The 16,249-nt window shown below is 46.3% G+C and overlaps 1 protein-coding gene across 1 annotated transcript in view; it reads right to left on the bottom strand.

The window, feature by feature from the left end:
• Window positions 1-953: 953 nt before the first annotated feature.
• slc25a10a (solute carrier family 25 member 10a) overlaps window positions 954-16,249 on the bottom strand; it is a 45,524-nt gene continuing 30,228 nt past the window's right edge. The window contains exons 3-11 of the mRNA XM_068058439.1: window positions 11,559-11,673; window positions 11,155-11,203; window positions 10,904-10,945; window positions 9,155-9,198; window positions 7,502-7,572; window positions 6,306-6,398; window positions 5,917-5,994; window positions 5,075-5,131; window positions 954-4,499 (exon numbers count right to left, since the gene is read on the bottom strand). Of these exons, the coding sequence (XP_067914540.1) occupies window positions 4,398-4,499; window positions 5,075-5,131; window positions 5,917-5,994; window positions 6,306-6,398; window positions 7,502-7,572; window positions 9,155-9,198; window positions 10,904-10,945; window positions 11,155-11,203; window positions 11,559-11,673 (651 nt within the window). The 3' untranslated portion in view covers window positions 954-4,397. The remainder of the gene's footprint in view (window positions 4,500-5,074; window positions 5,132-5,916; window positions 5,995-6,305; window positions 6,399-7,501; window positions 7,573-9,154; window positions 9,199-10,903; window positions 10,946-11,154; window positions 11,204-11,558; window positions 11,674-16,249) is intronic.

Below are 16,249 nucleotides of genomic sequence, written 5' to 3'. Positions count from 1 at the left end.
ACTCACTTCCAACCCCCAATTGTACCTCCACTTGCAGAGATTTGAGCAGCGTGGCTTTAAATAAATGAAGCAGTTAAACGAGTGGTCCAGAATAGAAGCTTTCCTGCAGGCTCCCTGATGACTGACACCAGCGTTTAAACTAGGTGCCCTGGGAGCTGAGTAAAGCAGATAACACTGTCAATGATTCGCGAACCGAGCTCTCCCTCCCTGACCGATGTCTCCGATTGTCTGCAGTACACAGACTGCATTCCTCCACCAGACAGCCACTTGCTTTGATCTTTTCTCTGAGAATGGATTTGCCCTGGTGCCTGTTTAATGCAGCAAGGTTTTAAGCAGCATCACTCAGTGCCATACGCTTTTTTTAAAGATTGAGTGCGTAGTTAAATTCTGATCTGAACGATAACCCAGCCTTGAGAGACTCCAGGCTCTGTTACATTATGTATGGGGCACTGACGCAGCAGCCTGCCCCTCGAGAGGCACCAGCCTGGTACAGCAAGGGGGCACAGTTCTGTATCTACTTTAGATATGATAGTTAGCAATTTTCATTCTGACAGCACACAGGGTAGTTCAAATACCAGCATTAACCCATCTATTTTTATGCTTGTGCTGGAAAATGTATTAAATATTCACTTCCAGCCAGCATTACGAAAAGTTGTTAGTACTGGGGAACAGGACCTACAGAGGTACCTGTGTTAGCAGTTCTGATGAAAGGTCACAGACCTGAAACGTTAACTCTGCTTCTCTCTCCACGGATGCTGCCAGACCTGCTGAGTTTTTCCAGCACTGTGTTTTTACTTCAGCATCTGTTTTCTCTGGTAACACTTCCACAAAGCACCTTGGCACCTTTTACTAACTTAAAGATACAACAATGCCAGTTCTCCTGGAACTGTAAACCACTCTTTCTCTCGAGGAGATCAATGACTATTCCTGTAAGAACACAAAACGCAGTGACATTCGGATTTTAACAGCGATTTTATTGCAAAATTTAATCTCAATTTACACCAACATTGTGCACCCCAGCAGAAATGAACTAATTTTTCATCTTTAGATGCAATTATAAATTAGGGATGTAACACGGTTGTTCCAACCAATCATATGGTAATATCCCTCGAATACGAACATTGCCCTGCACTATTCCTAAAAGGAGCATTCCTAATCTGCCTGACTAATGGGATTTCTCTTCCCCACAACAGTTCTGTTCAAATTAGTCAAATCTATGAAATAGTACAATGGCCTCTTCCACACTTTTCTCACCTTCAAGTCAGGTGGTTGTGGGTTCAAATCCCACTCCAGCACAATACCTAGAGACACTCCCAGTGCAGTACTGAGCGAGTGCTGCACTGTCAGAGCTGCCACCTCTCAAGTGAATTGTCTGCCCTCTCAGGAGAATGTAAAAGATTCCAAGACACTATTTCAAAGAAGAGCAGGGGAGTTCTCCCCAGTGTTCTGGCCAATATTTAAATCACTCAAGCAGATCATCTGGACAGGGGACTGCAGTTATGTTGTGAGACTGGCAAAACTGAGGGCTGTTCTCCTCAGAGAGGTTAAGAGGAGATTTGATAGGGGTGTTCAAAATCATGGATGCTTTTGATTGAGTAAATAAGGAAAAACTGCTTCTAGTGGCAGAAGGGTCAGTAACCAGAGGGCACAGATTTAAGATCAGAGGCGAGATGAGGAGAATTTCTTTTTTAAAACAGTGAGCTGTATGACTCTGAACCATACCCAGCTCTTCAGAGAATAGGAAGGTGCTGGTCTATTACAAGATGGGGATGGTGGCGGTACCCAATTGTGAGGGGAAAATCACAACAACTTGCATTTCGAGGGAACCTTTCACAACTTCACGACATCCCAAAAGGGTTTGACACCCACTCAAGTACAGTTCAAAGAGTGGTCGCTGCAATAAATACCTCAATGCACCATTAAATCCCTCATTTTAACAGGTATGTCACCAGCTAACAGCACCAGATATTTCTTCTTAACATGGTAACCACACAGTCGCTCACCTGGATGTACAGAATGCTGAACGGGGAGAGAACTGAAAGGCAGCTCCATGCCACACAGTGCACCAGACTCCCCCATCAGAAGCCGACTGTAGTAGGGAAGCACGGCCTACTCCCCAGGCAGAGGAGAGGGGGGAAATCTCTTTGGAAAGGCACTGGGAGCAATGAAAGAGCAAGCAGGAAACATCCGGCGAGGCAACTTTTCCAGGTTTTTGCACTTATGGAAAATGAGGGAAAGGAGAGAGAATTCCAATTATTTTTGAAGTGAGGGGGAAAGGGAGATTAAAAGGGATGTTGGGATCTATAAATGAATGATTGGAGTTGCAACAGTTGCTATAGGAACTCAATCACTTCAAGTATTCAGACTAAAAGTTTCTGCTTGCTTTTAGCCATAAAAAGAATTCAAGTGTGACCAGTTTAAAATAACTTTTTTTTTAAATATGCACATTGTAACTTTAAGACATTTCGCTTTCTGAAATAGTTCAAGAACGGTAAATAAAACCCAGGTCAAGAATGAGAGAGATACTGGTCCCAGGCTTCCAAAACTCATCATGCTAGGCCCCCACCTGCCAAGAATGAGGCACATTAATTCTGTCATGAACATTGATTTTAAACTGTTACTGGAGTGAAGAAAGGACTTGTTAAACAGATCAGCCGTGGCTGGAAAAGATATTTGCATAGTAACAGATGGTGATTGGAAGGACAAAGGACCATTCCCTCACACATTCATCCCACAATGGACTTTTGAACCCCAGACGTTGAAGGTGGGGGGGGGGGGGGGGGGGAGCTCGCATTCCAGGTTGACTGCTAATATGGCCGAATACACAAACGGACATGGTCAAACCAGCTAGTCACATGATTAACTTGCTGGGCAATCTGGGTTTTTTGAATTTGTACAAACAGTTTGGGCAGAAAGTCAGTTTGCTCCTGGACTGAAGATCTCTCTCCTGTCTGCGCCCATCACTTTCTCATAAGCCTCTGAATCCACTGAAGACACATGAACCCCAAGAGAGAAAAGTCTCCTAAAGCGAACAAGGTTTAAGAAGAATACTGGGCCCCAATGAAAAGCGAGATCTACCTACAATCAAGGATTCTACAGTGAGCTCGAAGCACAGTAACAAAAAAAACCCACTTCAGAGATTGTCTCAAACTTTTCAACTTTATTTTTCTTCTCTTTTCTGTCTCTATTTGTATATGTGTATCACGTATGCATGCTAGTGTGGGGCACGGAGTGTATCCGTAGACATTAACTGAATTAGAGTTTAAGTTTAATAAATTTCAACTTTTCTTCTTTAAATCTAAGAAAACCTGTTTGTGCTGGTTTCTTTGCCTTATAATTGGAAAGCGGTGAAGAAGGATTCACCAAGGGGGAGCTAAAAACATAATGTGTTTAAAATTAAACCCCGTTACGGTAAGACCAGGTGAAAGCTGAGGGGGACCCCTAGACCTCTTTCTCACCTGGTCCTAACAAGCTGTAAAGGACAAACTTCAGTGTGTTTTTTATTTTAATAAAAGGGAAACTCCAGTCATTTTGGCAAAGTATTTCTGACTTCTTATCCCTAAAGTGTGGGTCAGCTCCCTTTATTGAGGCCCAAAAGTAAACTAAAGTCTAAAAATTAATTAAACAGTAGTTAAATAAAGATTTAGCCACAGATTTGTTTTAAAACCCGTTCCTGTTTCTTCACCTCATCTGGAAATTTAACAAAACTTTTTTCTCCCCGTCCTATCAGGTCTCAAGAATCACAGGCATTACCAACTTGGTCACCAACACCCGTTAGGATCGTCTTCACCTTCACTTTCCTCTGATCCCATCCCTTCTTCCGATCTCATCCTTTGCTGCGTTTGCACTGTCCCCTTTGACCTTATGCTCTTTAACCCTGAACAGTCTGTCCTCAGCTTCATCCCCTCACCCCTCCACCTCAATGCATTTCGAGCTCGGCCTGATGCTGAGCTCTTCTTCCGTCATCTTCACCTCCGCGCCCACTTCTTTGGCCAGAAATCCTCCCCCTGTTCAGCGGATTCTCACTGTGGCCTTCAGAATTCACAGCCCATATTCCCATATTGTATGGGGGACGTTGGGGTGCACGGCCAGTCCTTTTTGGGGGGGGGGGGGGGTGGATTATTGGGGTGCGCGGCCAGTCCTGTATGAGGGATATTGGGGTCTCTACAGGTTGCTCAGTGGAAGTAGTAGTGAAACCTGACACTGTAGTGAGGGTTGACAGTTGCTGAAGGTCACAAGTAAGATATCAATGAACGGGGCCCGTGTGTCTTTGGCCAGTGGATGTGGGGCTCAGAGAGAAAAAACTTCATCAAATTCCATTTATTGCAGAGAAAATTTGTTCCTTCATGAGAATCATTAGTCAATGATGAATGGTCAGTGATCACTAACTCCCAACTTCACGCGGGTGCCAGGACTCCAAAGTGAATCCTCAACTGCTCCAAGAACAAAAAGGTCAGGACGGTGTGAGGCATCAACCGGATCCCAGCTGGAACACAGCCCTGCAAAAGGCAAAGGTGCCTGTTAGAGTCAGCAAACCTGAAAAGACAACACGCTTCAATCAACAGAAGATCGAGTGGATCCCTGTACTGCCGGACTGAGCTGTGGACAGCAGGAAGTGTCAGCTCCCCCTCCAATTTCCCACTTCCCCCACCCTCCACCCTAACTCCCACTCTCCTCCCCTCCCTCAACCTCCTGCCACCTCTCCCCAACTCACCCCACTACCCCTCCCTGCTCCAACCTCCAGGAAAACCCAGCAGGTTTTAATTTTAATAAGTTTTATTTTGTCCCCCGAACCAAATACAAACGGCTCCACCCCAGCGACACAGGCTGCGGCCTAGTCCAAGGCACCTTCTTCACTCAAATCCATCTTGTGATCTACGTGCAGACATTGTGAGCCACAAACCCCACAACCACCACTGCCCCCACCCACCCCCCACCAGCTGCTGAGGGGAAATGTCCGGTTTCCGATTCACCACCTTAGTGTCAAAATAGTCCAATGATGATCAGGAGCCCAGGCTGAGGGGATTGTGGGTACAATGCCCTCTCTAATTCACAGAGTAATATTTCACCTCACCTTGTAGAAACCAAGAGGTCCCAGTTGAGAAGTCTCTGCGACACAATGCCAGAGACCCTAGAGAAAACAAACCATACAGTGACCAACGGTGCAGAACCAACCAATCCCAGCTCACCCCAGTAACCGCATCCCATCTCACCCCAGTCACCCCAATAACCCCATCCCAGCTCACCACACACCCCAACAACCCCATCCCATTTCACCCCGCACCCCAATAACCCCATCTCAACTCACCCCGCACCCTAGTAAACTCATTCCAGTTCACCCCAAACCCTAGTCAGCCCATCCCAGTAGGGAGGCAGATGATGTCTTGCTGTTACAGTCAATGACACACAACCACCCTCCTCCCCCCAGATGAAAGCTGAGACTCAGTGCACCACCTCTGACCCAACACTTTCACTGTCAGAACATTAAAGCCTCCCTCTGTCATCCCATTACCATAAACACACACTTGATGTCACTGACACTGCTATTTGCTTCTCATCTTCCCTCTTACATTTTTTTCCCCCAAACATGGGCCCCTGACCCTTCATCCTTATCTTCTCAATAAACTAAAATGCACATGGAACACAGCCTGAGGTACAAGTCCAGAGAAACTAGAAGCAATGTGGACCAAACCCTTTGACAAGACAGAACTGGACGAACAAACATCACCTGCCGTGTAAACAAATGCTGAATGTTTAAAGTTTGAGCATGTGAGCTGAAGTAAATCCTCTTCAAATACCGGGAGCCAAAGTCTCCTCTCTCAATATGGCTGCCAAACCTTGGCCTTTCTACTGGAGCACTCGGTCAATCACAGCGACAGGAAGGTTACCCACCAGAACGCCCTCATGGTCCCTTACCCGATATTCCCCTTTAGAATTCATTAGCCTGGTCTTGATAACGTCCAGTGGTTGGCATAGTAAAGTGGCACAAGCACCCTACAACAAGAGGAGAGTGTTAGACATGGACATTTCAGTGCCACTTACCCACCGAGCACCTGAGAGGGGGAGAGGGCGACAGAGTGAGAGGGAGGGTAGAACAGGCATAAACACAAAATGTACGTGAGAGAACTAAGCAGGGGGAGAGAAATGCGATACTGAGTGAAAGAGCAACTGATGGTGAGAACGCAGGTCATGCAGTACAAGTGAGAAAGTGCGTAACAAACAACAAGAGTCACTGAGGTACAAGAGAAGTACCAAAGAACTCCAGGCCCCAGACGGAAGAGAGGGTATATAAAAATGGCACTTACAGCGATAAAACTGGAGAGGAAGTGGGTGAAAATGTTGTCGGACAGGACGCCAGTGCTGAGGAGCAGCTGTTTCACTTGATCGTAACAGGCGAGCTGTGGGAGAAAGACAAAACACATTGATCCATGCAACCAACCTGCCGAGGACCCCATCGCTGCCGACAGGGGCTAGCCGACAGGGGCTAGCCGACAGGGGCTAGCCGACAGGGGCTAGCCGACAGGGGCTAGCCGACAGGGGCTAGCCGACAGGGGCTAGCCGACAGGGGCTAGCCGACAGGGGCTAGCCGACAGGTATCTGTGTGAGAATAAATCACAAACACATCAAGACATTTGGACAGAATCATTTTTTTATTTGAATGGCTCCAATCTTCTGTGTCAGTTGTAATTGTGAGAGTAAAGTGAATTGTGTTATAATTACACTTCTCCGTGTGAGTGGTAGGGGAACTCGCGGCTCCCCAGAGGACAAGCTCTGAACTTGCTCACGGTGCTTTATTCCCCCATTCATTCAGGGGATGTGGGTGTCATTGGCAAGGATGGCATTTATTGCCTATCCCTAGATGCCCTTTGAGGTGGTGGCAGTGGAGCCTTTCCTTGAACTGCTGCAGTCCCACCGGGTAAAGGTAATTTTTTCCTAGTGATTTGTGAGGCCCGAGTGGTTGGCTAGGCCACACCAGACAGTGGTTAAGAATCGACTGCACTGGTGTGGAACTGGAGTGACCACAGGCCAGGTGGATAAAGACAGCACCAAAACAAACAGAGACATTAATCCACCAGTTTGGTTTTTACGACAATCCTCACAGTAATTTTTTTTTAAAACTGGTACCAACTTTTAATTTCCATAAATTTTACTTTAAATTGAAACCAAATTCTTAAACTGCCACAGTGGGATTTGAACTCTCGTTCTCCAGATGATTAGACCAGTAAGATCACCACTAAGTTACCCTGTGAGGAGCAGGAAGCCATTAAGTCACCTCAGTGGGGTGGAGAACGGGAATCTTCAAGAAGGAGCTCCCTTCTCTTACACACACACACACGAGCAGTCAGGCCCACACTCACAATCCCTAATCAATAAAAGTGAAAATTACGGAAGAAATAAAGTCGTTTGTTTTCGGAAGAGCCCAGTCGTCACTCCGTCGCACACCACTGCACATCTCCTGCTCGCTGACACCTGGTTAAAACAAATGGAGGGTGCAGCCTACCTGTCCGATCGTAACGAGCGCCCCTCGGCTTGATGCCATCGTTGCTCCAGAGAACAGCTTCCTTAACCCCTCTGCGGGAGGAGACACAGCCAAGTTAGAAACTTTACAAACTCCACAATTACAGCTCAGAGCTCGTTAAGTTTGCTGGGTTGGCAAAATTCGCTTCAAAAATGCTCGAAGGCATCGATCCTCCAACTAGGCCTGGACCGTATAGGGACGCCTCCGTAACAGCTGCAGCCGGACTGGGGCAACCAACCAGCAAATGGCATCAGTAAGCTGGGCCCAGGTGTGAGAGCCGAGCCCACCCCACCACACCACACGCTCACAGCGCACTCCAGGGTATCTGCTACACTAACCGATTCTGCAGCAGGATCAGGACCAGACCAGCATGTCTCATAGGAACAGGAGGAGGCCATTCGGCCCCTCAAGCCTGCTCCACCATTCGATTCGATCATGGCTGTTCTTAGCCTGCATTTCCTCCATTATCCTTTACCCAGGAAAGAATATAATCAATCTCAGTCTTCACCCAACATCCACTGTCTTTTTGGGGACGAGAATTCCAGGTTTCCATTATCCCTTGTGTGATAAACTGTCTCCTGATTTACCTTCAGTTTTCTTTATTTTAAGATTGTTCCCCCTTGTTCTGGTTTCTCTCACCAGAGGACAGAATTTCTCCCTCTACCCTCTCAACTCCTTTTATCATCTCCCCCACCTCAATTAGATCACCCTCTATACTCAGTTAACTACAAGCCCAGTCTGTGCAATTTATCCTCAATGTTCCCTCTAAACCCCGGTATCATTCTGGTGAATCGGAGCTGTACCCCGAGGTGCTATTAGGACAGATGGCCGAAAGCTGTTTGAAAGAGGTAGGTTTTATGAAGCGTCTCACAGCAGGAGAGAGATGTGGAGAGGTTTAGGGAGAGAATCCCAGAGCTTAGGGCCCAGGCAGCCAAAGGCACGGTCACTAATGGTGGAGCGATTAAAAATCGGGAATGTGCAAAAGGACAGAACTGGAGGAGTGCAGAGATCTTGGAGGGTTGTGGGTCTGGAGGAGATTACAGAGGTAGTGAGGGTCAAGACCCTGGAGGAAATTTGAATACAAGGATGAGAATTTCAAATGCTAGCTCTCTAGATTGACTGAGATTATCTGGTTGTTTGAAATTTGCTTCGCATATCCCCTACAAGCTGTGCCTGAGAACACTGCTCACAGCTCCTGGTTTCAGTCTGCTCCTGCTGATGGTTAGACACTGCACTGGCACCTCCCAGTGGACTACAGCCTAATTACACCTCACAGCCACACAGAGAAGACCGGTCCTGTCTTCAATCTCAATTCCAGTCTCTGCGAGTTCCCAGTTCGTCTCGGTCCCCCCTGTTTGATTGCTATCCATGGGCACATAGACATGGAGGGGGGGTAAGGGTGGCCACACAGCTCCCCACAGTCGAATAGCCTGCCAATGCTCAGATTAGATTCACATCCGAGAAAAAAAAAGGAAGCCTTCAGGGAGGTAAGGGAGCAGTAAAAGAGGGGTGGACAGTGAGTCAGCAGTCAGTTACCCCTGGGCTCCATGTGTAGGACTAACCACTGACTGAGTCACATGCATACTGCTCTTTAGCCGGGTGTCGGTGATTGAAGGAGACAGGCAGTCAGCTTACCCTCCTGGAAAACTCGATAAAGACCATCCACTGCGTGTTTATAGCTGCAAGGAGAGAGAGAGGGAGAGCGATAATCGCACAGTGTAATGTCCAAATACATAAAAACATGGAAAATAGGAGCAGGAGTAGGCCATTCAGCCCTTCGAGCCTGCTCCGCCATTCATTATGATCATGGCTGATCATCTAACTCAATAACCTGTTCCCACTTTCTCCCCATATTCTTTGATCCCTTTAGACCCAAGAACTATATCAATTCCTTCTTGAAAACATACAATGTTTTGGCCTCAACTGCTTTCTGTGGTAGTGAATTCCACAGGCTCACCACTCTCTGGGTGAAGAAATTTCTCCTCATCTCAGTCCTGAAAGGTTTACCCCATATCCTTAGACTATGACCCCTGGGCCTGGTTCTGGACTCCCCCACCATCGGGAACATCCTTCCTGCATCCAACCTGTCAAGTCCTGTTAGAATTTTATAGGTTTCTATGAGATGCCCCCCCTCACTCTTCTGAACTCCAATGAATATAATCTGAACCGACTCAATCTCTCCTCATACATCAGTCCCGTCATCCGAGGAATCAGTCTGGTAAACCTTCGCTGCACTGCCTCTATAGTAAGAAGGTCCTTCCTCAGATAAGGAGACCAAAACTGCACACAATATTCCAGGTGTGGCCTCACCAAGGCCCTGTATAATTGCAGGAAGACATCCCTGCTCCTGTACTTGAATCCACTCGCTATGAAGGCCTACATACCATTTGCCTTTTTTTAAACCGCCTGTTGCACCTGCATGCTTACCTTCAGCGACTGGTGTACGAGAGCACACAGGTCTCGCTGCATATTCCCCTCTCTCTGTTTATAGCCGTTCAGATAATAATCTGCCTTCCTGTTTTTGCTACCAAAGTGGATAACCTCACATTTATCCACATTATACTGCATCTGCCATGCATTAGCCCACTCACGCAACTTGTCCAAATCACCCTAAAACCTCTCTGCATCCTCCTCACAACTCACCCTCCCACCCAGTTTTGTGTCATCTGCAAATTTGGAGATATTACATGTAGTTCCCTCAACTAAATCATTAATATATATTGTGAATAGCTGGGGTCCTAGCACCGATCCCTGCGGTACCCCACTAGTCACTGCCCATCAGTGACAGATCAGGCCACAGCAGCTCAGCACTCACTCAGAGGGTCCCAGATCCAGCAGAAGTCCCCATCACCACCTCTTCCCCCTGCCCCCGTATCAGAGTCAGAGCCAGTGATTATTGCAGAGTCGAGTGATTGATAGTGAGGGGAAACTCTCATAGCCCAAGCTGAAAACACCACACAAATTGCAGGAATTTCTGTAGGGATTTTCTCCGCTGCTCCACTGGAGGCGTGGGACCCAGCTGGAGTTCCGTTCCACAAACACTGCCGGCCTTCCAGCATCTTCCAACCTGGCCACTGTCTCCACGTGTGAGCGTTTCATGGGCTGTTCGACTGTTGAACCATCGCTGTAAATTCGATCACAGACACACATACAGCAGCTCCCTGTAGGAACCAGTGTGCAGGAATGACCCTGCCTGACTTTCTCCCGTCTACCCCAGGGCTGTCCAGTCCCATTTTAACACCCCCAGCTGCCTCTCCAATACCCTTCCTCGCGAGACCAGACAGCCCCAGATTGAATGGCACAGGCTGAGGGGACTGATTGGAGGCCAGATGGTGTTCCTAACAACTGACCACAGAAATTCCACATGGACTGGGAAACACTCACTTTCTCCGCAGGTTGACTGGAAGTTTCATGTCATTCTGCATCCTGGGGAAGAAAGAAATAAAAGTCATCAGTTATAACCTCCCTGACAGGTCCCCTCCTGTCAATGTGAAGCAGCACTGTATGGGGCAGTGTTCAGGCCCAGGGAGCAGTGAGCTTGGGGGCTGAGAGAGAGCAGACAGAGGGTGCAGAGCGGGCAGGGCGAGGGTCGATGGTGGTGCCTGTGGGCAGCAGTGCGGGCATGGAACACTGACCTGACATTCACCAAATCGGCTGGCGTCCCGACAAATCCGCCGGTGAAACCTATGAAAACAGAGGCAGTCGGTTAAAGGGGCAGCACGCACATTCTGGCATTTAAAGTGGCACGTTTTCATATGAAACTGTTTCAACCAGCACCAGTATCTCCCCCACCAGTCTCCCCTCAACGGGGTGGGGGGGGGCAGTCACGGGAGAATCCACACCCTGTGTACACGCAACCAACCCCACCATACAGCTGGAACAACTGCCTACACATCCCCACACCCAGGCAGGGACCGTCACCCAAAGCCAGACCCAGGCAGGCACCGTCACCCAAAGCCAGAGCCAGACCCAGGCAGGCACCGTCACCCAAAGCCAGACCCAGAGCGGCACCGTCACCCAAAGCCAGACCCAGACAGACCTCCAAAGGCTCCCAGTAGAACTTTCTGGTAAAAAGGAAGTGGTTGTTTTGTTCCTCCGCTGAGCCTGTCCCTCACCGTCTCATAAATGGCGAATCGAGTCAGTGAGTATGTCAGCTGTGGAGGAGAGAGAGAGGCAGGAAAATTAACACAGCTCAAAGTTCCCTCACTCCCCCAGTCCATACCTCTGGTGAGCACCAGGTGTTCTTAAGGACCCTGCACTAAACACTGATGTTCGGCTAAAGGGGAATTTCTGCTTCAAAACACTGGAAAACAGCCTCTCGAAGCTTACAGGGTAAGTTAAAGCAAAAAAAGAAAGCTAATCACGATCTCAAAAATCTTATTACTTTAGAAAGCCTAGAGGAGTATAGAAAGTATAGGGTGAAGTAAAAAAGGAAATTAGGAAAGCAGAAAGAGGACATGAAAATATATTGGCAGGTAAAATCAAGGAAAACTGAAAAGATGTTTTATCAGTACATTAAGAGCAAGAGGATAACTAAGGAAAGGGTAGGGCCTATCAGAGATGTACAAGGGTACTAATGCATGGATGCAGAAGATGTGGGCAGGGTTCTTAACGAGTTTTTGTCCCTGTCTTCACAAAGGAGAGAGTTGATGTAGACATTGTAGTTAAAGAGGAGTGTGAAATATTAGATATGATAAGCATAATGAGAGGAAGTATTACAGGGTCTGACATCCTTGAAAGTGGATTAGTTGCCAGGGTCGGATGGATTGCATCCTAGGTTGTTAAAGGAAGCCAGAGAGGACATAGCGGATGCGCTGAGAATATCTTTAAATCCTCACTAGATACAGGAGAGGTACCAGACGATTGGCGATCTGTGAATATTACACCATTGTTTAAAAAGGGTGCGAGGGATAGGCCAAATAATTATAGACCAGTCTGACCTCAGTGGTGGGTAAATTGTTAGAATCTATTCTGAGGGACAGGGTAAAACGCCTCTTAGAAAGGCACGGATTAATCAGGGATCGTCAGTATGGATTTATTAAGGGAAGGTCATGTCTTACTAACTTAATTGAGTTTTTTGAGGAAGTAACAAGGAGGATTGATGAGGGTAGTGCAGTGGATGTGGTCTACATGGATTTTAGTAAGGCATTTGACAAGGTCCCGCATGGCAGACTGATCAGTAAAATGAAAGCCCATGGGATACAGGGGAATGTGGCAGGTTGGATCCAGAATTGGCTCAGGGCCGGGAAACAAAGGGTAATGGTCAAGGGATCTTTTTCTGAATGGAAAGCTGTTTCCAGTGGCGTTCCACAGGGCTCAGTGTTGGGTCCCTTGCTGTTTGTGATGTATATTAATGATTTGGACTTAAATGTGGGAGGCATGATTGGGAAATTTGCTGATGACACAAATATTGGCCGTGCAATTAATAGTGAAGAGGATAGCCGTAGACTCCAGAATGATATCAGTGGTTTGGTTGAGTGAGTGGAAAAGTGGCAAATGGAATTCAATCCAGATAAGTGTGAGGTAATGCATTTGGGGAGGGCAAACAAAGCGAGGGAATATACAATAAACAGGAGGATATTGACAGGAGTAGAAGAAGTGAGAGACCTTGGAGTGCATGTCCACAGGTCCCTGAAGGTGGCAGGACAGGTAGATAGAGTGGTAAAGAAGGCATATGGAATACTTCCCTTTATCAGCTGACGTATAGAATACAAAAGCAGGGATGTAATGCTGGAACTGTATAAAACGATGGTTACAGTTGCATACAGTTGTGGTCATCACATTACAGAAAGGACAGAATTGGTCTGGAGAGAATACAGAGGAGATTTGCAAGAATGTTGCCAGGGCTTGAAAGTTGTAGCTATGAGGAAAGATTGGATAGGCTAGGGTTGTTTTCCCTAGAACTGAGGAGAACATAAGAACATAAATAGGAGCAGGAGTAGGCCATTCAGCCCCGCAAGCCTGCCCCGCCATTCAATAAGATCATGGCTGATCTGTCCCACCCCAACTCCTCTTTCGGGCCTGTTCCGCCTAACCCTCGACTCCCCGAGATTTCAAAAATCTATCTACCTCCTCCTTAAATACATTTAGTGACTGAACCTCCACAACTCTCTGAGGCAGAGAATTCCAGAGGATCACCACCCTCTGAGAGAAGAAATTCCTTTGCATCTCAGTTTTAAATGTGTGCCCCCTTATTCTATAACTACGTCCCCTAGTTTGAGATTCCCCCACTAGTGGAAACATCTTCTCAACATCTACCCTGTCAAGCCCCCTTAAAATCTTATATGTTTCTATAAGATCACCTCTCATTCTTCTAAACTCCAATGAATAAAGGTCTAACCTGTTTAGCTGTTATTGATAAGACAAACCCTTCATCCCAGGAATCAGCCTGGTGAACTTTTTCTGAACTGCCTCCAATGCTAGTACATCCTTCCTTAAATACAGGGACCAAAGCTGTACGCAGTACTCCAGGTGTGGCCTCACCAACACCCTGTACAGTTGTAACAAGACTTCCCTATTTTTAAAACTCTAACCCCCTAGAAATAAAGGCCAAAATTCCATTTGCCTTCCTAATTACTTGCTGCACCTGCATGTTAACCTTTTGTGTTTCATGCACAAGAACACCCAGATCCCTCTGTACTGTAGTATTTTGTAGTCTTCCTCCAACTAAATAATAATCTGCCTTTTTATTCTTCCTACCAAGGTGGATGACCTCACACTTTCCCACAATGAACACCAACTGTCAAGTTTTTGCCCACTCACTTAACCTATCTATATCCCTTTGCAGATTCTATGTGTCCTCATCATAACATGCCTTCCCACCTATTTTATATTGTCAGCAAATCTGGATACACTACACTCTGACCCTTCCTCCAAGTCATTAATATAGATAGTAAATAGTTGAGTTTCTAGGACCGATCCTTGTGGAACTCCACCAGTTACAGCTTTCCAACCTGAAAAAGACCCATTAATCCTGACTCTCTGCCTTCTGTGTGTTAGCCAATCCTCAATCCATGCCAACACGTTAGCCAATACCCTGAGCTCTTACTTTGTGCAATAACCTTTTACGTGGCACCTTATTGAACACCTCCTGAAAATCTAATACACTACATCTACCAGTTCCCCTTTATCCACTCTGCTTGTTATATCCTCAAAGAACTCTAACAAATGTGTCAAACATGATTTCCCTTTCATAAAACCATGTTGACTGTTTGATTTCATTATGTTTTTCTAAATGTCCTGCTATTTCTCCCTTCATAATGAACTCTAGCATTTTCCCAATGACTGATGTTAAACTAAATGGTCTATAGTTTCCTGCTTTCTGTCTCCCTCCTTTCTCATATAGGGGCGTCACATTAGCGGTTTTCCAATCCGCTGGTACTCTACCGGAATCCAGTGAGTTTTGGTATATTATGACCAATGCCTCCACTATCTCTGCAGCTACTTCTTCGAAAACCCTTGGATTCAGGCCATCAGGTCCTGGCGACTTGTCTGCCTTTAGTCCCAACAGTTTGTCAAGCGCCTTTTCCCTTGTGATAGAGACTGTTACAAGTTCCTCCCTCCTGTTTACAGCTTGCTCATCTATTATTGTTGGGATGTTTATAGTGTCCTCCACTGTGAAGACCTATGCAAAATATTGGTTTAAATTATCTGCCATTTCCCTATTATTAATTCCCCATTCTCATCCTCTAAGGGTCCCAACACTTAGTTTAGCTACTCTCTTCCTTTTTATATCCCCATAGAAGCTCTTACTGTTCATTTTTATATTTCTTGCCAATTTACTCTCAATCAATTTTCTCCCTCTTCATTAGTTTTTTAGTCACCCACTGCTGGTTTCTAAAAGATTCCCAATCCTCTGGCCTACCACTAGCTTTCGCTGCTTTGTACGCCTTTGTTTTTGATTTGATACTCTCCTTAACTTCCTTTGTTATCCACGGGTGGTTCATCGTTCTCTTCGAGTCCTTCCTTCTGAGCGGAATAAATGTTTGCTGAGTGTTATGAAACATCTGCTTAAAAGTCTGCCACTGCTCATCTACTGACTTCCCCTGTAGTCTATCTTCCCAGCCCGCGTTAGACAACTCTTTCTTCATACCTCTGTAATTGCCCTTGTTTAAGTTGAAGACACTGGTTTGAGACTCTAGTTGCTCACCCTCAAACTGAATTTGAAATTCTACCATGTTATGATCGCTTCCCCCTAAAGGATCCTTAACGATGAGATCTCTTATTAATCTTACCTCATTACACAATACCAAATCTAAAATAACCTGTTCCTGGGTAGGTTCTGCAACATATTGCTCGAAGTAACAATCCCTGAGGCACTCTACAAATTAGTCTTCCATTCTACCCTTGCCGATTTGATTTGTCCAGTCTATATGCAGATTAAAATCACCCATGATAAGTGCAGTGCCCTTCTTACACGCCTCCATTATTTCCTGATTAATATCTTGTCCTACAGAGAGGCAACTCTTCAGGGGCCTATAGACCACTCCCACCCATGATTTCTTCCCCTTGCTATTCCTTACTTCCACCCAAACTGATTCTACATCATGATCTATTACACCTATATCATTACTCACAACTACACTGATTCCTTCCTTTAATAACAAAGCTACCCCACCTCCTTTTCCTTTCTGACTATTCTTCCAGAACGTTGAATATCCTTGAACATTTAGATTCCAGTCCTTGTCATCCTGCAACCACGTCTCAGTGATAGCTGAGGAGACTGAGGGG

Source organism: Heterodontus francisci, chromosome 26, assembly GCF_036365525.1.
Source record: "Heterodontus francisci isolate sHetFra1 chromosome 26, sHetFra1.hap1, whole genome shotgun sequence".
In the NCBI taxonomy this organism is placed as follows: Eukaryota; Metazoa; Chordata; class Chondrichthyes; order Heterodontiformes; family Heterodontidae; genus Heterodontus; species Heterodontus francisci.
Note: the sequence above shows the minus strand (reverse complement) of the source record. Positions and strands in the feature narration are given on the sequence as shown.